Below are 27,024 nucleotides of genomic sequence, written 5' to 3'. Positions count from 1 at the left end.
TATGCAAAAGTTGAAAAACACAATAAAAAAAGCACAATTGAAAAAAACAACGACTATGTGACACAATTGGATATTTTTCTTGGTAACGTTTATGTTCTGTCCCTGTAAGATCCAGAGCAGCTCTGAAGAAACTGTTGTCAACTCTTCAGCCAGAGTCCCTGACAAAGGTAAGCTTGTGGTTTTGTACCATTTACTATCATAATGCATATTTTATAAGTAAGCAGAAGCTATAATATTTCTCCTGAACTATTTCAGGTCATTTCACTGATAAAGAGAAAGAAGACAAGCTACAGAGAGCAATTGAGGAAATGAGACGCCTTGATGAAATATTGTCTAAAAAGATCTGCAGAGAAAAAGAAGTCCGGCATCAAAGGAAAGATCTTCAAGCAAGACTCTGGCAAGAGCTCCAGGTAGACATACTTTGAATTCACTCTAACATTACCATGCCACTAGCTATGTGCTTTTTACTAAAATGGGGTGAAATTGAGGCATATACTTTATCATTTTGCAGCTGAGTAAGCCCGAAGGTCACTCTGAATGTGTTCATGAGGCTATGAACACAAGGTTGTTTCTGGCCCTTGAAGCACCCACTGGTAAGTAAAGGCAACAGTGTACAGATCAAAAAAAGCAGTGTTGATTAGCCTAGTGTTTGTGTTTCATTTGTGTACTTATATGTTATTTATATAAATATATAAATGTATATATACACATATGATATATGATATGATAAATGATATTGTTCTTTTCATTTAAGTTTATTCATACAGACGAATATATATGTATATTTTGATTGTTTCTCTTGTGTGAACACTCTGTTCTGTACACATGATTCAAAATAAACTTCAATGAAATGAAATGAAAATGAAATGAAATTTTTGTTTACATTTGTTTATTTATTTTTTCTTTAAGAGACAGATGAGGGGGAAATATTTCTGCCTGTGTTTGAAACTCAGGTTCCTGACAGTGAGCACACCACAGACAGCAAATACATGGAACAAAGTGAGTTGATGAAACAAAAAATAATTCACAAAAACATACTCTTAAATTATATGCTCGCCGTTGTACTGACTAGATTGTGCACTTGATGGCGCCATAAGCTTACAACTACCAAAGTAACTGTTTTTCCCTTACATGGCAGGCTGGTGCAGACATCAGGGAAGTTACAGATATGTAAGCAGTTTCAGAAAAGTTAATGCATGACAGTTCAGTCAATACGTAACCCAAGAACAATTTTGTCATCAAGACTTTGTGTGTTTTTATGAAATCAACCTCCTTCAGAAAGAAATATGGATTCGATGACAGAATCAGAGCACTGCACTGTTGATCACCAGAAACTGTTTTTTGGTTAGCAGACTTGGCTGAGTGTTATCATGATAGCATTGTCCCACTTAAAAAATATTACCTCTTATAATCTTAATTGTGTCTCACCTGACAGGTGAAAAGACGCCAGACAGCTTGACAGAATCATTTGAAGTAGGCCATGAGGAGAGTGAGGAAGGGCCATTTGAAAGCAGCCACGGTGGAGCTTCCAAAGGCAAGAAAAAACAGAAAGACTTTGTCAAGAGAAACATTGAGGTATGTCAAAGTTCACGTCAGGCCAAATGCAGTGCAAGTGCAAGTCTCTTGACTGTTTGTTTTTCCATTGAAGAAATATTTGTCTCAGGCTCAAGAAAAAGACATTTTAAGCCGACGAGGCCACCACTGACGATGAGTACAAATGTAAATAGTGATTTTCACCCCCCCCCCCCCATGCATCAGCTTGTAAGTGTGGAAGGGGCCGAGGTGGTTTTGACCCAAGCAGAGAGAGAGCGGCTGGATGAGCTCCTGCAAGAAGTAGACAAAGCGGAAGAAGACAACGCCAGCGGGGCAGACAGTGAGGTAGGCCGACATGAAGCTCTAACAGAATACATATGCTTATGATGAGTGTCTCTTTCAATTTCCTTGATACTTTCTCTTATCCAATATTGTTATGGAGGGCAGAACTTGAGCAGATATTCCTATTTACTGCTTCTTTTACTGACATGTTCACCTTATATGAACTGCTTTCAATCCATAGTATGTCAAGAATTTATAGTAGGCAGATGTAAAGCTTTTAAACAGTTTGCTTTCTATACAATGCTTCTCTTTTTGTATAACTTCAAATAACATGCGTCAATATGTAATACTTGGTCTGCTATATGAAGTTCTTAAATGCGTTGTGTTACTTCGGGACAACCTGGAGAGTAACACTGGTCACATATCCATGTTATGAGGATGCTTGGCAGCTGGGATGGCCTCTGGCAGAAGATTCTGTCTCCTCAAAGCAGTTCAGATGATGAACCAGATGATAAGTGCCATATGCAGGTCACATGGACCGCTGCATGTTTTGGATTCATTTTATTAGCATGTTTTCATAACGGTTCCCTCTGTGGTGTTTCTGCGAAGAGCCCCAGATTCCTGGATCTTTCATATCGGGATCTTTCATATCACCGTCCGAGCTTAAGATGTTGTTATTGTCAGTTTCACTTCTGTAGCCATTTTTCTTTTGCAGACGGGAAGCCAGTTTGAAGTCAGATGGGATGTTTAAGAGGGAACTTACTTTACACATGCGGTTCCGTTTAGCTCGACCCCAACAGCTCTGCATCAGTAGGACAAGACGCCAGGGTTTTTTTTATGTCTTGCTGCTCTATTTATGATGTTTTCCTTGACTTTTTGAACAATACCACAGTAATTGTGGTGGCAGATACCAAACTCTGGGGAGTGCAGATCCTATGGGGTTTCTTTATTGGCTGGAGGAAGATTTCCTGTTATTGCGAAGCATGTTATTATGAATGGCCATAACGTAGCACGCACATTATTTATGTCACCAGGACTTTGACAGTGATGAGTCTCTAGTTTTTAAGACTTCTCCTAGGTCTTGGCAGAATCCCCAAAGAAACATCAGCCACAAGTTGCCACTTGTTTTTTGCGTCACACTTTTTGAAAAATGTTTTTACGATCGTTTGTCCTAACAAGCTCCCTTTTCTCCTTCTTGTAACCCAGACTTGTATATCATCAGCCGTCAGTAATTGTAGAATATTTGGATCCTGCGGTATTTCCTTTACTGACATTTACCTTCGATCTTTGGCCAAAGAATCATACCACATGCCTTGAACAGCAATAGTTGTCATTATCAAGATAAGAGAACATATGTATTCTGATTCTGTCAATGATGTGTGCATACACATACAGTATATTTATACTAGCTTAAAAAGCGATAGCCAACAATGTTACACTTAGCATAGCTTAGCATAAATACTTTTGATTTTGATAAAAGATCGAAACCATTTCTAATGTGAAATTTAAAGCTGCAGTTAGAAGAGGTGGTTAGAGGTTAGCTTAGTTACTGTAGCAACCAAAAAGAAATATGCAACTCTGAAACTCAACTATTTCAGTGTTAAGTTTTATTGATTTAGTTTGTCCTAAAAACAAAGTGTGACATTGTATACTTGTATTTTGTTTTTAACATGTAAAGCGTCTTTGAGTTTTTGAAAATTGCTCTATAAATAAAATGTATTATTATTATTATTATTATTATTTGTCGTAGTTTGACCTGGTTCCGCACCTCGTTGTCAGAACTCTTGTTATTGGGGATGTCTTTGCACCCGTTCGTAGGCATTCTATGCTTTGTTGTGATCTTCCTTACAGCACTCTCAGTACTCTTCTGTCTTCAAGACGTGAGCTCACCACCCTCCGGTAGTTTCCTGTGGGACACAAAGAGTATACTATAACATGGCATAGAAGGTTTGCATGCGGCACAGGAGTGAAGTGATCGACACCTTGCTTGAAGTAAAGACTAAGTTCTGAAGTCAGACTTGTAACTCTCTCCTGTTTCAGACATCATGGTCACAAATATGTGAAATAAGCAACAGATTGAAGTTTCAGCTCATAGGACTTGTTGTTAATATCCCAAGAAATCAACACTTCCTGTATTTGAGTGGAAAGAGGGAAGAGGAGTTGGGGAAAGAAGGTGAAGAGTGGAGGTGGTGAAAGGAAGATGGGCGTATTAAATATGAAAATTCTGTAGTAGATAATCATAATTGGGTTGCTGAAGATAACCAGGTTGGAAATGATTTAATTAGTTGATGGTTCTCTTCCAGGAGGACATATATGCTGTGTCAGTCGTCACAGGCCAGGGATACACCCCGGAGCCCTCTGACCTCGAGCAGCTGAATACCATTGACTCCAAAATTCGCCTTTACCTCCCTGCGGAAGAATTTCTCTCAATGCAAAGCTCATACACAAACCTTGGAAGCATGTCCCAGGTATGTACCTTACTGTCTACACTCTACCAAGGAAAGATTTATATGGACCGCTGTTAATGTCATCCAGGCCTGCTCTCAGGTGATCCGATCTTGTATTACATCATAATGGGAGATCTGCGGCGCAGAAGGGCAAAGATGGTAAGATCTTGTAAAACCTTTTGTTATTGACCATCAGGGAGACACACTCCTGCAAGTAAGCAGAGGAAAATACTATTATGTAAGCTGCCATTATTTGGAACTGAGGGTCTGCCTCACTTTCCACCCCCGTGTTTCCCTATGAAGGCCCTGATCTAAAGCTTACTGTGCCTGATTTGCAGCCAGTAAACTTTATGCAAGACATTAACTTGGACTGTTGTTTCTGTATTAAAATGACTTTTCTCTTTCCATACAAGCAAAGTACATATGATACAGACATTTAAAATATTTTGTTGTATAATGTGGACATTTTCGCTCAGGAAGTTATTTTCCCTCGACAATGAAAAAGAGTTTTCTTCAATAAGATGTTTGTATTTTGTGATTTCTTGAAGACTGTCCATTCCTCGAATGTTGTGTTTATGCATAAAATATCTTTATTACATTTGGGACATTCGGACCAAACTTCCATAATCCCCCTTTTAATACTGTACACCACAAACTTTACAGAATGATCCGTCCGTTATTACCACATCAGAAAGCATGTGACCAGTTTCACAAACATTTACTACATTTCAGTTTTTACACGCCTTACTTCCTGAGTTTGGGTTTTCTCCTAGACGTGAGCTCAGTGAGCTATCTCAGGAGCTTATCTCACTACATTTTAAAGGCCAGATGGCATGCTAATCATTTGCATAACCTGTCTTTGGAAAATTATGATTTTTTTGTAAAAACTCGTAAAAAACCTTACGCAACAGTCAAGGCTAACTATACCATTTTCTACTATCACTGGATGTAGAAGAAGGAAAATCTGCAGTACCCGATCCCAGTGCTGGAATAGATCATGGTCGATGTCATAATGTTTGGACTGAGAATTTCTCTTTCTGGCTTAATAATTTCCCATTGTAAATGTATTTAGTCATCCATCAAATGTCATATGGAAATGGGAAGAAAAAAAACCTACACATTTTAAGTTGAGCTACTAAGATCATTTATGTTTCATCTACTGGATTTAGCTGATAAGGGATCCCTTAATAATTATAATAATAATTCAATAGTATCTATTGATCAGCAGATTTATCTCAACACTTTATATGGCTAATATGAGAAGTTGCACTAGCCTCACCAATCACCACTCTAGGCCTGCAAGATAAAAGAGAAACGTATCATCGTTCAACATCACAGTAATGATATGAAGTGCCTCAATCCTGACCGAAACAAAGTCATTAACACAACGATCGACAGCAGAACAAAAGGACCTGCCGAAGGGACAGCACAACAAACCATGGCAACATGAGGGAAGGACACACAGGGTTCACATACACAGACAATCAGGGGATAATGAGACACAGGTAAATCTAGAAGACAGAGACAAGGGTGATTACAAAATAAAGCAGGAAATGAGAATTCTGAAGTACAAACAGAAATTTAAAACATGACCTCATTTAACGTGGCGGGCCGTGTCAATGACGGGTGAAAAAGCACCGTTGTTTACAGAGAATCCTTTGTTTATTCATTGTGATGAATTCATACTTTTGCTGTTGATTGCAAGTGCTCAGTTAGCGATAACGAAGATATGGAGATTAATTAAGCAGCCCTGCACGACACAGCACTTTCATAGCACCCAATCAGATGTGTGCATCACTATAGGTGGTCAGTGAGGCCTGTTTAGATGTAAACAAAAACTCCCAAAATTGACCGTCTGATTTTGGTTTGTTCTATTGTGAGTGAACACAAAACTGTCCTTCCTTACGTAATACTCTTTCGAAGGAACGTGATCCTCTCTTATTGTCCTCCAGAGTGGATCTCTGGCTAAGAGTTTAAAACTGGGATTTAAACTGGGCAAGTGAACGTGTTACTTTATGTTGCCTATTTCATCTCTCTTCCCACCCTTTAATCATCTTGACTGGTCAAAGAGTTTTTCAGAGAGCAAAAAAATCCCCATCATCCATCATCTGCTCCCCATTAGTGCTGAAATTCATATGATGGAAACTATGAATTAAACAGTGAAACAAATCCTCTTGTCGCTCAAGTATTTACTCTCAGATTATTGAAAGTCAGCGTCCAAGTGTTTTCATTCATTTAGTAGAGTAAAGAGTGTAAGAACGTAAACGCAGAATCTGTATTGTTGAGGGTAGACATTTCATTTTAGCTTTCCTAATCCCTTCTCGCTGTTGTTACATGCATTAAAGGTAGACTGCCCTGACAATAAATCGTTTTCAGAGCCAGTCATTCATTCCACATAAGGGCTAGTAAATCTTGAAGTTGGTCATAAAAGTAAATATGCTTTTGTTTTGCGGTGAGCTTTCTTCTCTGCGGTAGCTTGCACCAGTCTCTCCTAACTGAAACCATTTGGATGGCAAAGCAGGAACCTGCTTGTTTGCTCGCTCCTTCAAGTGCACACTCTAAAGTACACAAACGAGATCACCATATCTCTGCTTCAACACCTCTTCAAAGTGTTTTTATCCTCCTGATACTTGATCAAAGCCAACCGCTCGGCATTTGCTCTCGTCTCTCGCTTTCTCTCGATGTCAGATTGATCGTTTGTCAGGTCTTCGCATGGAAAAGGGAGGTTTTCACCTCCACCCAGTGAGCATTTGCTCATAAAGGATCAGTCAGGGCTTGAATCGGTGACCTCAGAGCTTGGCAGCGTCCTTTCCCCAATAAGTCATGATTGATATTCTGAAGAGAAAGCAGATCTTTGCATTCCTTTTTAAACACCTGATGAGTAGCTTCTCTGGCGTAGTGGGTTCTTCACTTGAGCCTGTGAGGGTGGATGCAGTCTGTGGGGCCTGGCAGCTACGGAGGTCACTACCACAGAGGAACGTCACCCCCCATAAGAGCATAATTACAGCGCTGGCGGAATTAGAGGCATACTCCAGAAAAGGAACAAGGCTCTCCCTTTAATTTGGAAATATTAACACATGCACGGGCTGTACTACCAGCGCAGTTATGACCAATGTGCACTGAAAAAAAACCAATCCATCTATTGCAGCTGTTCTCTTTCAGAAATATGTTTAAAAATGTAGAGAAGGCGCTTTGTAAATTTTTATCCAAGTAGAAAAATCGTGGATAAACTGGTCATATGGGGACTCTATTACTCTTTCGTTCACCTGTAGTTTGGGCTGTCCACTTGGGCCAGATCCCCAAAGATGCATGTTACTGCTCGGTGGAAAAGTGGCCCTCGTTTATTGCTTAGCAATAATACCAGATTAACAGCCTTGGACAGTCTTGTTGTCTGGAAAGTTTTTTTTTTGTCTGCTGGCAGTATAATTACAGGTGCGTGTTTTACTGCAATGGCTAAATGACAAATCGGGATGCACTCAAATGTTTGGCAGCTATGGCTCAGCAGTCGGTCGTCTCTCATCTGGACGGTTGGGAGTTTGATCCCCAGCTCCTGCAGCCACATGTCTGATATGTCCTTGGACGAGACCCTTATCTCCTGCTGCTTTGTCTGTGGTGTATAGGTGTTTATAAATGGGATTTCCAAATTTCTTAGCAACCACTGCCCCCAGTGTGTGAATGGGTAGGTGTGAGCTGTGGGGTAAAAGTGGTTTGAGTAATCCAAACAGACAACGAGAAAAGAGGTTAAGTTGTATTTACCATTGAAATGCCTGATTGACACTTTTGGTTGAATCATATTATGAATAACAGTGATTATTGGGATGAGATTTTTTTCAGATTCATCCTGTATTGGCATTTCTGGAGTAAAAATACGATCAATGTCAATGTTGCGAATCCCTAAAAAATCATTGAAGGAAAGGAGGGGGGTTGAGCTCCCTGACTGTATGTAAAGCCTGTTTGTGTTTCAGGTTTTAATGACTACCTAATTTTAAAAGGAAAATGATCTGCTTCATGGTCTGCTCCTAATGATGCAGAATAGGCACAGATTGTTGCGTAATGACTTACCAGAACACAGGAAATTAAGTGTTTGACGCTCCAACTTTTGGCCCTTGTCAAAAAATGTGGCTGCCTGGTGAGTCATTAGGAAATCACTGATAAAAAGCTCCTTTCTCTTTACCTCTGGCTGCATCTTGGTCCTTTTTCGATTGTTAGGAAACAGGTCAGGCAGCTTCAACCTCTACTTTAATTATCTTGATTGAATGGAATCAAAACATCCCTTTGAACAGTGTTTCCCTTGGATGCTGTTGATGTTAGTCAAATGACAGCATTGCTCCTTTTTCATTTTCTCAGGCTTCATCTGGAGTGGCATTTTTGTCTTTAAAAACATGCTTGTTTTTACTATAGGATACAGTACAGTACGACCTACATCTTGAAGCCAGAAAAGAAGGGTTGCGTCTTGAGAACAAATCCCTGTTGGGTGTTTGGTGACATAGGTGTTTAAGTGTTTGTGTACGATCAGAATGACATGTGCTTTTCCATCATATGTGGCTGTTCATAGTGTGGTTATGATAAAAAAATAAAATAAAGAGCGTTATCATTGTTTTCAGTCACTGTCCCAGTGTTGGATTGCATCAAATCCCTGCAGGGCTTTAAATCCTTCTTTGTTTGCTTAGTAACTCCAGCTGTGTTTTTGTTTGTATCACTTGGCTGTTTTTTTGATGTAGGACGATGAGGTCACTGTAGTCACAAGTGTGTGGTTGCTGATGAGCACCCATGATTTTAGCTTGCTAGTGTTAAGTGAAAGAGCAGAGTTTGAGGCGGAAAACACCCTTTTGACCAACACAAAGTGGTCAGCAGCAAATGTATTTGATTTGGTCAGTCATAAAAACAACTATATACATCTAAAAACTATATCAGCAAGTGTGAACACTTTAAGATGGAAAGCTGACCATAACCTTTGAATAAAACGTCATCCTAATGATTCTTTAGCTGATTGGTTGATGGTAAATTAACTGCATTTAAATGGTGCTTTTCTGAGTATTCCAACCAGATGAAGGTTTACTTAATGTCACATTTAACCTTTTGTTCCTCTGCGCATGAGGATCTATGTCAACACCTTCAAACAGGAGCAGTTTGTGGTTCAGTTTCTTTCCCTTAGGCTCTTTGGCATGTAAACTGCAGAAGCCTGCAATCAAATCTCTAACCTTTCCATTGACTCCCAATCAGCCTGATGTTTCTCACACATTGACGATACTAGGCTGGTCTGCCCAGGCATATTCAAGTGTGTTACAACTTTTTTTTGAATTGTGTATTTTTTAAATTGTGTATGATCTGCATTATGCAAAGACATAAAGAGAAGTCCCCTGGTATTTTCCTCCAGCAAATGCATGGATTGAGGTGTAAAGGTCCAATGTTAAAACCCACGTTTCAATGCTTTCGTTTAGCTATTTTCTGCAAGGCAAGGTGCGACGTGGTAGGAGAGGTGCAGGTGTGTATGTGTGTAGATTAAAGAGTGGAAAGGATGTAAAATGAGCAGTTTCAGATTCTTTGTGATCAAGAGGCAACCTCTGGTCTTGAAAAATAAAGCTAATGTGGAAGTTCAAAATTCAGCAGTTTATCAAGAGTCTGCTTGAGGCTGGATCCAGGAACACCAGAAGACACATACACATGACTGGCAAGTGAGGGTGAGACAGCAATTTCAAGCATGGCGGCAGCTGACGATGAGCCTCCGGAACCCTCTGCCGATGGCTGACGTCACTAAGGCTTCGTCCGTTAATATTTACAGTCTATGTTAGTGACACATAGGAAAATAAGTTAGGAAATAAAGCACACCATGTCGACTGCACTGCTCAGGTACAGTCATTCTGTGTGAAACACTGCAGCCGTTATTTTAAAGGAGAGAAATGGGATATAGATAGTATCCATGTAATCTGCATGTGCCTTGGTGTCAAATGACACCAGAACAATGGACTATGTGATTGGCAGTGCAATTTTATGCAGCCCTCTAATTCTTTCTTAAATGGCAACAAGAATACGTCTTTGTAAAGGAAGAAACTGTCCTATATGTAATATAGCCATATTTCCTGTTCATGTGACTTCTATTTTCAATAATAGGTGTTTGTCATGACCTGCTTTGGAAGCCCACTTGTAGCCTTTGTGCATCATTTTCCAGTTTGTTTAATACTTACACAATAACAGACTCAAAGTGTTCCACATCAGTGGCAGCCATATTGGCTTTAATGCCTCAATGACCCTTAAACCTGCCCCATATTAGATAAACAGTCGTGATTTTCCTGACCTGAATCAGGCCAGATGGAAATCTGATAGATTGGGAGAGAGACCAGAGGCATCTGTGAGAGCAAATGAAACACGAACTGGCAGATTTGTCTGGTTTCCTGTGTACAATGTTCTTGTCTCTTTTGAAGTATTGAACATATGCTAATTCATAGCAGAAAAGGATGTGACTTAGTTTTGTATCTTAAAGATTCGACTGACTGGAACACTCTATTCAGCAGTGAGCAGAAGTTTCTCCAGTGAATAAAAGGTGGAAATGTATCCATCTTGTTTGTAATTCTATGCTAATATGAAAAATCTTGTCATCTTTATTTCCTTTGTAGCCTAAAAATCTGCAGAATTCTGTCTTTACAGCTCCATGATGAGAACTGAGATGTCAGGTTTGACATGTGGCATGCGCTGTGTTTTTCACATGGTTAACTTGGCGAAAAAGAATAGCCTCCACACCCTTCCCCACCCTGTAATTGCCATGGGACCCAGTTTATTGTCTTCCTATAAACGCCTCTCCCACTGGTGTTATCCACAGCAGCAGCAGTTGTCTAAAGCGGTTTAGAGAGACTTTTCCCTGCCTTGGTTGCGATCTAACTTTTGACTTTTCCACTTATTATGACACCTCTCAAAGGATTCATCTGCCAGCAATAAAAAACCTAAATGTCCCCTGACTCACGTCTCCATTATCCTTATTAAGCAATATTAGAGTTTTACTGCAAAAATTCTGTTACTTTAAATTAAGAATGAAATTCAACACCACTCTCATATTGGGTAGTACTCGTTGTTTAACTGAAGTTAGTATACCACATTGACTGAAAAAGTGACTTAACTGGTTGTGTTCTTTCAGATTGTAAAGAAATCTGTATTCCAAAGAATAATTGTGAAGCAGTTTCTTTTCACAGTAGCACTGTAGCACTTAAAACAATGAAGAGCGCTAGCTAGCCATGAAGCAAGGTTATTAAGGTTGAGTTTGTGCTAAGAGGAACTAGGCTAAATTTACTTCTCGTTCAGTTTGGAAACACATTTAAATTAATTATGTTTAATTTGTTCAATTTGTACAAAACAGTGTAGCCTAAAGCGAGGTACACAATACAAGTTAGTCTGATGGATTTTGGGTTGGTTCTCCTGCCAACCAAAGTCAGCAAAGACTCAATTATCTGTGGGGTTTGTTAAGAGTGATTTTACTCTACACGATTTGTTCCTAAGACAATCAAGGCTATCCTGATTTGAATTTGTCATTGTATCAATATACTCAGAAATCCTGTTGGGAGGGGAGAACACAGAGAACAGCACTCTTTGTTTTGCCACTTGGAACAGAACAATAGCCAATCAGGGTGAAAGCTGACTGAAGCAGAAAGCATATCAAACACAGCCATGGTGACGGCAGCAAACGCAAGCATGAAGTTTAATGGACGTCAGGAATGGAAGAACCAACTTGTTGATTTGTGGCACCAACACAAGTGTTTATTGACCGACATGAGTCCAACAACCACCATCATCAATTCTCCCTGCTCGTCATTCATGTGAGATTACAAGTTTTGAGAATCGAGACTGGCGATTGAATCTGTTAGTGTGTGGTGTGCTGTCATCTTGTCGCACATTACACACTGCAAGAACAAAGCTGTTAAATCTGTCATTATTTGTCGTCATGTAAGGGGTCTCTCACATTTTCAAAATCATTCAAGATTTTAAAAATCTTTGAGCCTGTGCCTGTCTGAAGTGTAAAGTAATTAAAATGACTTGACGTGATTTCGGACACGGCGGTTGCTAGTTGACAAACGCTCCTTTGAGGTAATGCACTGTCAGTGTTGGTAGCCCTGTTTAGTATCTCACGGTTGAAAAAGTACCAGTTCATTGTGAACCTTTTAGCAGCTGAAATCTAGGTCAGATACTGAGCCTGACAATACCCAGCAGCATGTGTTGGAGGGGACAAAAAGATGCTTGGATCTATTATCCCTGCAGATGCTTTAGATAAATATCCTAATAGTATGCTTCCAAGCTCTCGTTTGAATTCATTCTGTGTGTGTCATTATTTGGCAAGCACTAAAATTACTTGATATTAGCCGCTTGATGCACGTTGGAGAGTCGTCTTAAACCACAGTAAAAGCCATCGACTGTGTTTACAATGGTCTGGAGGTATCTCAAGACAAGATCGTCTTCCATAACAAGAACTGTTGAACCTTCAGATGAATTATCTTTCAACCACTGACAGCTTGTTGGATTTTGCGGAGATACTGAGAAGACACAGGTGGCGTGAATATTTTCACCCAGTATCACATTCAACATGCTTCTTTGTACGAGGCAGCAGGAGGTTTTGATCTGTGCAATCGTGATTGCTCCAGACCACCCTCCATTTGGAGGGAAAAAATGCATGTAATAGTCCAAAATGACCTAAAAGTAAATCTTCTAATACATCAGGAATGTATGGTAATCATCAAGTCATTTACCCCAGATTCAAACTTGGATGAAAACAAATCTCATATCTGGGGCATTTGAAGACCATGATAAACAAATGCTTACGTACCCTCTTTGCTGTTATATTTGATTGATTTATGTTTTACTATCACTGAATGAGAAGGAGAAATGAAAGCTGGTGCTAGAGCTAGATAGTTCCTTTGAACACACAGGAGTGCATGATCAAAAATGTTTGTAAGCATTACCTGGCTTAAGTTTCAGCACGCAGGCAGGATTTTAACATGCATGCCACATCGGCATCATAGTGCCTTTTCCTAATGACGTGGCACATTACCGTGGGTTATAGCAAGGAGAATATAAGTCTGAGAGTAGGAGAAAGAAGTAGCCATTGCCTCCATACTGTTTGCTCCCAAGCTCTCACAGAGAGTGCTCGTGGCAAGGCATGTGGATGGATCCTGGCAGGTAGCCTGGGTCCACGTGGCACAGCAAGAGCTCGTACTATACTTCAGATTTGTAGAGAGAGAAAGGAAAGAAACAAAAAGTGTGTGTGAGAGAGAAGAGAGACTCCTGTTCTGAACATTAGCTACCTCTCTCTGGGTGACTCATGGCTGGCTTTTATCAAACAACAATTTCCCTTGCTTGATATTCCTTGAAAAACAGACTGTCACTGTGTGTTATGAGGCATTGTAAAGAGACACTTAAAATCAGGTGCATTTTTTCAGTCTGTTCTCTGATGTAGAGTATGTTGCACACTACCTCACCATACACTAAAAAGGCACTAACGTATGCAATAGGTTTGTATAACCATCCTTATTCAGAAAGACAGGAATTATTGTATGGCTATTGTGTTGGACTGCATTGGTTTCCCAATAAACTGGCGACGGGATGAAAACAAACTGTTTTTATTATGTTCATAGCCTGTTTTCTAACAACAGAGTGACTCAATCTGGCATACATGCATTTTTTTTTTTTTAAAGACCCCCAGAATCAAGGCCAATGAACCGTTTTGTGGCTTCTTCATGCTAAAACAAACTGTCATGTTGGCCAGCGTTCACATCATGTAAGTGTTTTTCAAGGAGAAACCCATTGAGAGCTGTTTCCTATGTCTTTGCATCAAGACACCCAGAAGCCTCTATATTCCCTTTAGGACATATATAACTTCTGGGGCCATTTTGGATTTCAGCTGGTTTATATTGAGAACACGATTGAATAGATGGATGGATGAATGGATGGATGGATGGATGGATAGATGGATAGATACTTTATTGATCCCGAGGGAAATTCAAGACCACAAGTTGCACTGATTAGTTTGTTTGAAATTTCCAGTAGCAGTTTGGATTTCACTATTGACCTTTCGTTGGATTAGCAAGCTGCCTCTGTGCACATTGCCCATAATGAGCTTGAGGATGTGAACAAGGCCATCAAGCTTCCTCCAGTGGCTCTTGTTCTGGCTCCAGAAAGTCCAAAACATGAAACGTAAGAAAAGCGTAAGAAGAGAGTTAAAGTACACAGTCACATGTATCTGTATTTCCTCTCTGTTTTATAGCAGTGCGATACAGAAGAACTTTCACCTATAAGGAGAAAGAGTCACCATTAGGTGTAAGTCAGGTTTGACATGTGGCATGCTTGGTGTCTTTTTGTTTTGTTGCTGTTTGGAGTTGTTTCTGTGAATTCATCTGCATGAGAGGATCCAGCTGTTATATTTGGCAAATCTCAACCACAGATGTAATCCAGAGAAGAAGCTCCAGGCTAACAATCTCAATGGCTCCCTCCACCGTCCTAACAAAACTTGTGTTATGATTGAGGTCATAAAGTAAATACATGACTCTTAATTTGAACTTCATGATTGAGCATTCTCAGTAGTACGGTTGAGATTCGGGCATCCTGTGATTTGTTTTTAATCACAAACATATTAAGCTTTACAATGGTTCCTATTTTGTCACTGTGGATACTGGCGGAAACACTGCAGATGTTTTTCACTGAAACCCCATGACAACTTTAGGATGGAATGTATTGCTTTTATTCGAAATCATTAGCTGATTATCAATGACCACCACATGAATGTTTGCTTCAAGACTTCTGAAAGTCATACAAATGAGCTACTAATGATGGTTTGGCTTCGAGGAATGGCAAATAAGTCTTTGTGAGAAAACAAAATGTGAAGCACAGGGTAAGACAAGGACAGCTTCTCAGGAGATGTCATAACATGCACGGATGAGCTTTTCCTTTTTTTAATAACTTTGATTCTGTGTTCAGAAAGACACTTGGCAGTCAATGTCGAACATACAATGCTGCACTTTATATTAAATCTTGACACTAATGCAGCGTTGAACTCAAAGGTGTTCATTATGTATGTCATCAATAGGCTGACATACTTTACTCCTGAAACATAATCATGTTTGACATGTTTTTTATACTTAAAGTAAACAGTGTCAGGATCTTCATGGCCTCCCAGTGCTCTTGTGACCTAAATAGTTGACGTGATTATTGGGCATCTTCAACAGGATGTCAATTGGCTACCTCAAGGAGAGTTAATTACCAGCATTTTTCTGATGGTCTGTCCTCTGATCTTTCTCTCCTCTGCTTCATTTGAGTCATATAGTCTAACCTAACACGGGTAAAAGTCACACACATTCTTGAAGAAGAAGCATACACACGGTCATGTATGAAAACAATTGCTGGATCCAATTAAGGTCATCTATACTTTGACCTGAACAAGAGACCAATCTTCTGTTTGTTTCTGTTGAATTCAGTTCTTCAAACTGTTTGAATTCAGTTATTGTTACTGCTTAATCGATTGTACATGTAGAAACGCTGGCGAGCACATGCCGCAGATAGTGATTAATAGCCTACTGATTCTTTTATGGAGCAGAAAACGAACCATGTCTGCTGTACACTTATATGCTCATAATACTTTCAATTGTCTCTGCTTACAGCCAGAAAATAATCATGAACAGTTTTTCCAACATTATCAAACCCTCATTATCACAGTATTTCATTTCATGCATTTAAGTCAAATGACATTGCTGAATGCTATTCCAACATCCATGGTGCACTGAATAATTTTGGATGGATCTTTTTCTGGGCCATCCAATATGTTTTGGTTGTCCCCTAACTTCCCAATGATGCCAAGAGCAGTTTAAGGTTGCTCTCCTGTAAAGTATGTTTTCAATGTCCTTAAACGATTGGCAGTACATGTTATTGAGAGATTTGTATGATTTCTCCTAGGTGAGGCCTACTGACTATTGGTGAACCCTGTATTTTGTCTGAAACCAAGGTGGTGTTTTTTTTGTGTAAGATATTTGAGCCGTTCAATGGATTGCCAAGAAATTTGGCACAGACATCAATGTTGTGTGCGGGATTTACCACAGTTGTGAAATTCAGTACTGTGTCATCTGTTGCCATCATCATATCAAAATGTACTTTGGTGTAACCCAAAACACCTGATAAAGTAATTCCCGCCAGCCTCAAGCATGCTTTGTTTTCAGAGCTTATTAGCACATGTCAGGATGCTTAGTTCATAAACTGGGGTAAGATACAGTTTACAACAGCAAACTGTTCTAAACAGTGTGTGCATTGTATATTCAATGCAATTCATAGCACTAAAACTAGTCCAATGTTATGTATATAAAAAGCAATTTAAGTCCCAAGACAAAGATACAGTAATAACAGAAAATAATTCATGTTTATATAGAGAGACTGTGGGCTTTCCCTTGAATACCGCCAGGTTTCATTGGGTGTTAATTTAGCCACATACAAATGGTTAGCAATTAAAAATGTGACACACATGCCAAATTCATTCAAACGTTCCCGACTGATAGCTTTATCTCCACTTAGCCCTGTAGACAATCTTAAAGTTGTGAGTGTAAAGTTCTTGAAAAGTAGGGCAGCTGTTGTTTTCAAATTAAATAAACTAGTTCTCCCGAAGGTTTGAGCTTTTTTTGGGAACATGCATTTAGTGGTGTGAGGGTGGTGGTAAAGCTAGACTCTAATTTTTATTTTTTCCCTGCTGAGGATGCTACGTTTCTCACTCTGGCGCACTACAGAATTCTGATCCCATCCTGGTCCTTTTGTACTCTGGATGAGGTAGCCTTAACTCGAGGACTCTCGTAACGACACAATTAAAATAGGCTTCAGAGAGAAGCTGTCATTATATCCCTATAGACAGACAGGGGGCTGCATTAGGTGAGGCCACACACTTTAGAGGAGCAGTCACACTGTTTAGTCACACTACCATCATTTAGTTTTTTTTAAATCTGTGTACGTGTTATATGTGAGTGGGCAAAAACTGGATAAAGCTTTAACTCTTTTTCTAAATACACTGAACCCCTGTCTTAAACTAGGTTTAACTAAGATCCCAGCATATCTTATGTGTCATTTTGGATTTAGTAACTTGGTGTTTAGCTTCATATTTCAGCTGATCCCGCTGTCTCCAGTAACCTACTATTTCCCTGTGTAGACGTCAATTTTGAGACGTCGACATTTTATGAAGCATCCATCAATTTCAACATTATTAGATCACACAAACGCCGGCCTGGCAACCAGGCTAACCAAGAGAGGTGGAGATTTCAGCCACAAGGCGCTGGACCGACACTCTTAAACAGCCCTGTGGTTGGCAACATCCTCTCTCAGACCAAACCATTTTTCAAGCTTGCTGCTGCTTTTATAGAATAAGTGTGTATATTTGGTGGTCCAAATATGGCCCTACCACAGGTCACTCACTGGTCAGTCTCTAGTCTAGAGCATAATTCCATTTTCCATTTTTAACTATACTTTTTATTATCATCAAACTAATTTTAAGTGGAGTGGTAAAGGATACAGTTTGACCTACCCATTTGAGATTTGCCACAAATAGTAAAGCTTTTGTGTTTCATTCATCCTGCCACATCTGCTGAAGTTTGTCCTTCACTGTTGCTTAGCTTCTCAGCATCAGTGAGGTATGGGCCTTGTTTTACATTTGCATGACAGCAGACTAGATCTTTAGTTGTATTTTGTATCACATACATTTTAAGTTCCAGTGGCAGTCATTTTGTATGTCTTAATGATGTCTAAGAGCTTGTTGTTTCCTGAAAAACACTTCCGAAACCTGGCGGCTGTCTCTCTGGTCGTTTGATGTCTCTAAACTGGAAGGTCAAGAGTTCGATCCCCAGCTCCTACAGTCACATATCCAAGTCTCCTGGACTCCGAATGACTTATGCTGCTACGTTGATGACTCAGTTAATACTGATAAACTTCACATAGCTACCTCTGACCATTCTGATTTTTATACCACTCTGTGCACCTGGAGTTCACCTTCTAAACGTGTATTTGTTATTTTTCAGTTTGGATGAGAGGGATCAGCTCTTGTTTGATTAAAAAATGAGTAGCTCAGCAGAACTGCTTCACTGATATAATTCTCCACAATTCAATAAACTAGCAGGAAGATTGACATGGTGTATGGTAATGTTTTCATCTTCCATCCACAGTAACTGCTACTGGCTGATGTAAACACCAATCATTATCTATAGCTATCTCTAACTCCAATAGCACCCTGCTCATCGTTTCATAATACTTTAAGTAATTTTGATTACTCTGATATCTACATTTTTACAATATAAATGATTTCAGTCATTCTCAATAATAAGACAGGCTGTAGATGGTCTTTAAAGCATGACTATCACAATTCCTCCTGATCACTTTTAACATTTGCTTTTAGAGATGACATCGTATTCAGTGTGTCATGCCAGTGCACATTGACACATTAAATGTATTGACACTATATAGATTAAAGACTAAGGCTTTTTATGGGCTCATGGTGTTTATATGGTTCATGTTGAATGTAAAGAGAAAGAAGAACATTTGATGTTGATTGCCACATCTCTAAGACATACCACAACAGTGACATTTTAGTCAAAATCAAACAGTAACTTAGAGTCATTGACGAATGGAAACGTTTAACTGAAATTATGAACTGTTATATGGTTTTGATCCTTGTTTAAATGTTTCTGAGTATAAGCCATAAGCGAGCAAAGAGCCCACGCTTGTCCACATGTGAGATGAGTCGTTTGCTCCCTATTAGAACCAGTTGTATCTGTTGTGTATCACAGGTTGGCTGGACGTGCGATGGGGACCCACAGCCAGGAGAGAAGGTCCTGCAGGATATAAAGGAGAGAAGAGGGCAGGACAAGCGGCTCCAAGAGATCCAACAGCAGCTGGAGCTCCTGGGTCAGAGCCAGGAAATTACCGTGAGTTCAAAGCTATGTTCATTTTTGTACGCACAAACATTACTGAGCACATGCTGAAACTCACACAAGACTCGCAAGATAGCGACACAGTCTGTGTTTTGCGTTATGATACTTCTCTGCATTTTTATCTGCAGACACGTGTGTGACAAATTATTACATGCACAGAGCTCAACCTCAATCTTTCTCAGAAGGGGACGATGAGATCAGATGCAATATTCCTGCCTCTGCAGGCCCGTATTTCTTCCTCTTCTTCCCAAGTTTACTTCACTCCCTTTGTGCAATCACACAGTCACTTTAAAGTTCGCAGTTTTGTGCAATAGTATGTTTTGACTGATTTACTTTTGGTTTAAGGAGTCTTCTATGTCCGTACACAGGTTTGATTTTTGGGAAAGGGCGGTCATTTACTCCACTGATAGCCTTTTGTCCTCCACCATGTTTCATTGCTTTCTAGCATTCTTCGCTCAGACTCGATCTCCATGTCCACAGTGTTTCCTAGAAACCGTCATGCCATGTCTGCTTTTAGGAGCCTCAGTGGAGTTACAGCCACATCTCTTTCATTCTTTCACCAAACCCTGTAGCTAAAGACCCAACGCAAGAATGTTTGGAGAACAAAGGTGGATAGCTTTGATTTCTGCTTATGCTGACATGTATGACCTTACACTTTGTGAGAAGATAAAACATTTGAGACAAACTTACTGGTTTGATTTTCTCATTGTTTAATTGTGTAACAAACTGCCTCTTTGCTTCTTCACAGTAGCGATGTCAATAGAATTCAGAACTCTTTAACAAGTCTTATTTTCTCACACTGATGAACCACAACATTATGTATATATGCTTAATATAAACATATGCCCTTTTTGCACACAAGAAGTGAGCTCGTAAAAGATGAAGTGGCAGCCACACCCTTACTTCAAACAAGACACCATGCCATGATACGCAAATCTATTCCTGGCCTAATTAAGGAGACACAATTGGAATTTTTTTTCTAATGAAGCCACACTCCATTTGAGGAAAATGTTCTCTCACTATGATCACAAAACATCAAAAGCACCAGACGCTTAATGGCTGGTGTGAGCTAGACACTCTTTACATTTAGCTGTGTGTCACGACAGTTTATATTCTGTGACTAAATGATTGAACCCTGCGAGCGCCTGCAATGTAAATAGCACACTCACTGTGTATAATCTTAGTGCCATTGGGCTTGTTTTGTGGTTTGAAAAGATTTATTTGTGTGGAATTTGTCTGGGAGGGCATTCTTAACCAGCCTCACACAGCTCCAGTGCACTCATAAAGTTGATTTATATCACATCCGCAACCCACATCTCTTCTCACAGTCTCTCGGCACCTGAAGACTGCACAGACCTGGCTGGATTTGTGAGAAGTGTCTTGTGTATTTTAGAGACTTTTACACAAGAAAAGATCAGTTCATGGTTTTAATGTGTTTTCTGGGGTTGTTTATTAAAACTAATTTGTGAAAAGTCAGAGCAATACAATCATTTTGTGGATACAGCAAATATTATTCCAGGAAGTACAAATAGTTCTATTAAACTTTTAAATATTTTTTTTAAAGACGTACAGATCTTCTTACCTTGAGGGCAAGATGAGAAGGTAAATAACGCTCCTGTCTCTGTGTTAAATATGTAGTGAAAGTCAAAGGGTGATAGCTTAGCTTAGCATGAAGAATGGAAGCAAATGGAAACAGCTGTCTTGAATTCCTCCAAATCTTAGAATTATGAATTTGGAGCAGAACCATGGTTCTCCCCCAAATTACAACAAACACTAAATCTTATTCGTTTAATCAAGCATACATTTAAAATGTAGATGACTGTGGTTCCTTTAAGTGAAGTTCAGTGCTTAATCGATTTAAAATAGGGCCAGACTGATATGGGATTTTTGGGTCCAATACCAATATTAATATTAGTAAGAGGAAATCCAATAGTAATGTATCATCTAATATCTTTCTAAGATTTATTTTTTGAACTTTAGAGATATATAGATACAAACACATTTATTGCATTAATCCCTCAAATGCTGTGACTTATAATAGAATAACAACAGTACATTGAAACACAATGTTTACTTAGAAATTAACAATTATACAAACAAACTTAATAAATAAAATCGGCATGAGATTGTATTAGCCAATACCTATTGCAAGATAAAGAGCACAATGAACCCTCCAGGCTTCAGCTCAACTTAATGTTGTCAAGGTACTGTAGTGGTGCCAACGTAAACTTGGAAAGTCAGAAAGTTAACTTTTGTTACGACAAAATATTTCATAGCATGTGATGACCTGAAAACCATACAAATGAATTTTAAAATGGCTCTTACATTGTAGCAGTGGCTACAGAGACTCTGTTCCTCTTCAGTGTAATTGATTCAAGTGTTTGATGTTAAGAATTGAAGAGTTCTGATGGATATCTACCTGATTTACCTCTCTGCCGTGCTGAATTTTAACTAAAGCTTTGCCATGTTGGCTTCAGATCTGAAACCTGGCTATGTGCGTCATCCCTGCTCTACTTCCTCGCCGTCTAAACAACACCTTTGCCAAAAACTCACTTACTCACCTACGATTTTGCAAGTGTTCTTATTATTAGAAGGAAAAGTTAGTTTGCTCGCTTCATTTTCAACTACCGGTACACTAAAAAAACAACAGCACATTACCAGAGAGAAATATCTGTTAGCTTTCCTGATACCTCACTTGGCTTTATTCCAAGACCAACTCCAAAAGGAAGAAGAACCTCTGCATTGACAGCGAGGCAGGATGGGAACTCTTGTTAATCATATTACCCCTATCTGGTTAGTCAGGATTCCCAATCACAATTTAACATAAAAAATTCTTCCACAGAGGGCCAGTTAGGTTCCAAGAAATGAGAAGCCATTACCCTCCACTATTTCAATCCATCCATGGCTACTGGCTGTTAGCCTTTGGCTTGTCACGCTGTCTGCTCTTGTTTTCCCGCTTTATGATCTCATGAAATAGAGACCATTCAACAAAAAGGGTTCCCCACAATCATCTCTGCTGTTCCTCTGCCACTGCTTTTAATGAGTGGCAGACAATCTCATGGCATTTGTTTCAGGAGTGTAAACTTAGTATGTCATAAGCTTTTGGTGGGAGATTTATATTTGACTCAGGAAAAGGATACATGGAGCACAAGATCCTTAAAAAAAGTATTTTTAATGTAATCATAAAGGGCAGAGTTAACAGCTTTTCAACAACTCCTGAAAAAAAGTTAAAAGACAAATTCATGGTTATTTCTATTCATGTTTTGTATGTGTGAAAGCATTTTCCAGGTAAGGATAAAGCTGGTTTTATGGATATTTTTAACTGCAAACCAATTATCCTAGCTAACCCCAGCAAGCTTTGCTAAAGCTACCAAGTCAGGTTATACCGTTAGCTTGTTCTTTAGCGCTCAAGCATCAATTGTTAATTTCCATGAAATCGGTAACTAGAGGTAAATGAAGGTTATGTCCACAAGTATATGATATTTCTGTATTTAGTGCACGTGCAAGAAGCCATGCATGAAATGACAGGGTAAAATGAGGAGATTGGGATTCAGCCAGGAGTCCCTGACATTAACAAGGTATGCCAGATTCTCCCTCCGGCAAATAATCTAAATGATCTGACATTTAAGAAATTAACTTTTTCCTCTAAACTCACTGCCTCCAATTGATGTCATCTATGTACTATAGCCAAAAATCAGTACAGTGATCAGCCGCTTCATTTGAATGGGAGCACATAGTGTGTAATGAATAGAATTCCTTCCTATATTAGAGGCGAACTGGCCCCTGGGTCTGTGGATGATAAAGCTAAGGTATGTGTCTGAAGTCAGCGACCTTGAAAGCTGAGCAGCCTACGCGTGTGGTGAACTGGTCTTGCACCCTGTGTGTACAGGAGCAACAATGAGCTGTGCAGAGGTGGTGGCCCATCGCACGGCAGAAAGCTCGGGGCTGAACCGTTCTGGCTTTGTCAAATGTATCTCCCATTAGGAAAAAAACACTGACAATGATCTTATATCAAAGGCTGGGGGTTCACCTACCTCACCACTGTTTGCAATTAAGGAATTTGAGTCCACTGTCTGGAGGGCATAAAACACTCTAAACCCACAATTGATGCTATTGAAATCCACAAGGCAGGGGAGTGAAGTGACTAATGGCAGGGACTTTATAGAGCTGCTAAACATAACAGTGACAGTAAGTTTCCTTTACACTTTTCCTGCAAAGTTCCTCATGTACTGTAGCTACAGGCAAGACAGAGACAGATGCAATAGGCTTGGGGAAGCAAATTAAACTGCCAATCTGACAATAACATACAGAAACGATGCAAAGTTTGCTTGAAGAGGAACTGATATTAAATTAATGAGCCACGGGCAAATGCTTTTTTAAATCAATGTTTGCACGCATTGATTCGTGAGATATTCAATGATTTGTTGGGTTAATGAGCAGCTATTTTCATGATGACGTGCAAGGATACAGTCAAGGAGAAGCTTGGGTTGTCTAACAAAATGATGAATTATTGAACATAATACCATGATTTCTAAGCCTGTAAATGAATCAATAGTTTGTCCTTTGTCTTTTTCTCCTCCTGTATTTAAGTCAAAGTACTGCATATGGGACAGCGCCTGTCAAAGCCTCTTATTTTGTCTGCCGTAAGTGAGTCTATAGATTTTCCAACTACAGCTTGTATTTCACATATTTATGCCACAGGATGTATGTCTAGGAAAAACTCCAAAACCAGCCTCACACAGCTGCAGACATCCTTTGACTTGGCAATAGTCATCATAAAATAAACACTAAATAATTTAAGTACGAACATCTTCTTTTACAAAGGAAATTTACACAAAGATTCTCATGGCAGTTAAAAAACAGAAGATCGTCCAGTTCCTGCAACAGGTTTTATTCTTGATTCATCATTTTCCTTTTAGAGTCATAATGATAAAAAACGATGTGTTTAAAAACTTTCAACCAGGCTCAACATTGCTGTTTCCGTCTCTGTGATAACCCCTACGGAAGAAATAAACGTCCTGGAAACATATCGATCAAACATAATGTGTATTTTCTTTGACAGTTTTCCTAAATTCACAGCTCTTTAATTTCCTCTTTACAGGAATAAATGTGATGTATGAAGGACTGGACTGCAAGAGCTGATGAAGCTGTAACACTTAAGATCAACTGGCTCAGTCAGACGGTCAGAGAGAAAAAAACACATATCAGTCACCCGCATCCACCCTTTGCTTCCCGAACTTTAAGGTCACCTGGGGTCAACCAGCTTTAAAGGGTCGTGGCATTTTGTCACAGCAATAAAAACACTCTTTATTCAATCCTTTTTCTTTTCTGTCTGTAGGACAGTCTAACTTAACTTTAAGTTCCAGTCCAGTCAGCTGGTGCTTGTTAAAAGCATTTCTGACCATTAATGCTGCTGCCGGTGGGGCACTTCTTTATTACCCCATTCGTGAACACTGCTGCACTCCAATGACTGTAATTGGCCACTGCCTTTTGTCTATTATTCCTTGTTTTTGGCAGATGAGATCTAAATTACAGGTTTTAAAACATACTTTAGAATAACCATGAACGGGAAGATACCTATCCTTATTTTTCCATATTGTTCACATGGATTCAGTGCTGGTTCATCTTTCTTTATTATCCAAAGGTGAAGCTCTGCTCCATAGCCAAAGGTTATGACTTGCTTTATGCATGTCAAAGGACGGACGGACGGACGGACGGACGGACGGACAGACAGACAGACAGACAGACAGACAGACAGACAGACAGACAGACAGACAGACAGACAGACAGACAGACAGACAGACAGACAGACAGACAGACAGACAGAGAGAGATAGATTGCTATTTGAATTTAATTTGATGTCAAACTGAACTTTTTAGTCTTTACAAAACAGAACGTCTAAACTGCCAATTTTCACATTATCAACTTCTAAGCTAAGCTAAATTGCTTGATTTAGCAGTGGATAGACCTTGTTCTTCAAATGGCAGAAAAAAACATCAACGAACAACTTGAATACTGACTATACCTCTCATCACGATATGGCATAAGTAGGTCAGGACATCCCACCTTTAACATCATGGACACTTCAGATTTAAAACACCGGGGTGAAGTTAGTTTAATATTTGACATTCGCCTGTTTTCGCATCGATTACCTTCATCCCTGTATAAAAAACTGATTTTCACTCTGACTCACAGAAAGAATGAAGACGGTAATTACTCTCCAGCGTGGACATGTAAGGTCTAGTGTTCCTGCTCACGTTTTTTGGCTTGATGCTCAGGTTATGGAAGGTAATGAGTTGATATCACTGGAACAAACTGACTTTTGAGTTGCAGCTGTCTAAATAAAGTACTATATTCTCACACTAAGAGGCCATTGTGTATGAGCACTCTTGCAGAGGTAAATTAGTCACGTCTCACCTTATTAGTGTAACGATAAGGGAATTAAAAGTTTAAATAGTAAAAGAATTTGATATGATAAAAAAATCGCTCTTGCAGCTGCCAGATATCACATCACTCTCATTAATAGATATTGATGTGACTCCTCTTAACCTAGTTTCAGAAGATTGGCGTCTCTCATTGAACTCACATGCACTCCAGAGCAGGTTGGATCCAACTTATCAGTACAAAAACAACAGCTATATCCAACTGGAAGGGTGTTCTTTTCCCCCAGACAGCTTCCAACGAGGCAGCGATGAAGTTTATCATAATGAACTGCCACTTTTATCACAGGTCAGGCATTAATACAATATTGTCTGAAGTTGTCAAGAAAAAAAGGTTTAAGACCAGTTGAACTAATGATGTTCATAATGGGAAAAAAATAATGTAGTGGCGATATCAGAGGTTGAGCAAGAAAAAAATTCTGTTCGCTTTTGCAAGAATACAAACACATAACCTCACATTTGCCAGATGTTTAAAGTCTTGTAAAAGAGTTGGCTGTTTAACTTAACTTAGCAAATGCCTTTAACCCAACAGAGTCAAGACTAAGTTTAATCCTCGGTCATACGTTTTTGTTTTCCTGCAGATTGAGCCACCGGGCCTTACCGAGGAGCAGTTGCTTCGTCTGCTGGATGAATGTGAACTAACAAAGACCTGGGCCCAGGAACTTCAGACACCATGTCCCAATTGAACAGCTGCTTCCAGAATGCTTACCAAAAGACGCTGCCTTTGCTGTGATGTGGTCAAAGAAGAACGACTGGATTTTAAGATGTTCAAATAAGAGACAAAATCGTTATCAAAGAAGAGATTTTTATCCGACCAACACCTATGATTATAAAATGTTCTGTAAAGCTTTAAAATTGATGTAGATGTTACAACGTTGTTGCTATACAATAATAGAAGTAATCATTAACTTTTTTCACAACGTTGAGCATTGGAAAAGTTATAGCTCAACTTTTGGTATCTAGCTAAACCTTGTATAAAACTGTTATTTAAATCCTAATCTGTTTCTGTCTTTATGATTACAGCTGGATTTCATCCTGTTGTTTTTATTTGTGTAAATGGCTCTGCATGAGGAAGCGAGGCAGCAGGGTCACCCTTTGTATTAACCTGAGTATCATGTATAAGAACAGAAAATTGCTGTCATTAAGTGTAATAACAGGGTACGGTGGCCACAGAATGTTCTACTGCACACAAATGCCCTCAGCTGACAGCAGTGGGTCTGTTTGGAGAAGTCTAAAAATCCTTATTGCAATAACTTTCTCCTCTTCTTTGAAATGTAACATGTCTCAGTTAGTAATGTGAGTTCAAACATCTAATGCGGCAGTTAATAAGGACAGAGAGATGCTGTCTCCACCACTGAGTCACTGAGTGATAGATCCAGCTCAGCTCCTAGCATT

General features: G+C 39.4%; 1 protein-coding gene across 1 annotated transcript; it reads left to right on the top strand.

Moving 5' to 3' along the window:
* The first annotated feature begins 264 nt into the window (after positions 1-264).
* fsip1 (fibrous sheath interacting protein 1) lies at positions 265-26,627 on the top strand. Its single transcript, XM_079369134.1, has 8 exons — positions 265-410; positions 512-593; positions 910-999; positions 1,436-1,575; positions 1,759-1,878; positions 4,119-4,283; positions 19,046-19,183; positions 26,211-26,627. Exons 1-8 carry the CDS (start codon positions 309-311, stop codon positions 26,313-26,315), a joined length of 942 nt encoding a protein of 313 aa, XP_079225260.1. The 5' UTR covers positions 265-308; the 3' UTR covers positions 26,316-26,627.
* Positions 26,628-27,024: the final 397 nt, after the last annotated feature.

Source organism: Symphodus melops, assembly GCF_947650265.1.
Source record: "Symphodus melops genome assembly, chromosome: 19".
In the NCBI taxonomy this organism is placed as follows: Eukaryota; Metazoa; Chordata; class Actinopteri; order Labriformes; family Labridae; genus Symphodus; species Symphodus melops.
The sequence above is the reverse complement of the archived record's forward strand: the minus strand, read 5'-3'. Positions and strand labels throughout refer to the sequence as shown.

Excerpts from the sequence above, each read along its gene's own strand:
- fsip1 (XM_079369134.1), top strand. The coding sequence starts at position 309 with ATGAGACGCCTTGATGAAATATTGTCTAAAAAGATCTGCAGAGAAAAA. Across the intron at positions 1,576-1,758 it reads TTGTCAAGAGAAACATTGAG|CTTGTAAGTGTGGAAGGGGC; the intron begins GTATGTCAAAGT and ends CCCATGCATCAG. Across the intron at positions 19,184-26,210 it reads GTCAGAGCCAGGAAATTACC|ATTGAGCCACCGGGCCTTAC; the intron begins GTGAGTTCAAAG and ends GTTTTCCTGCAG.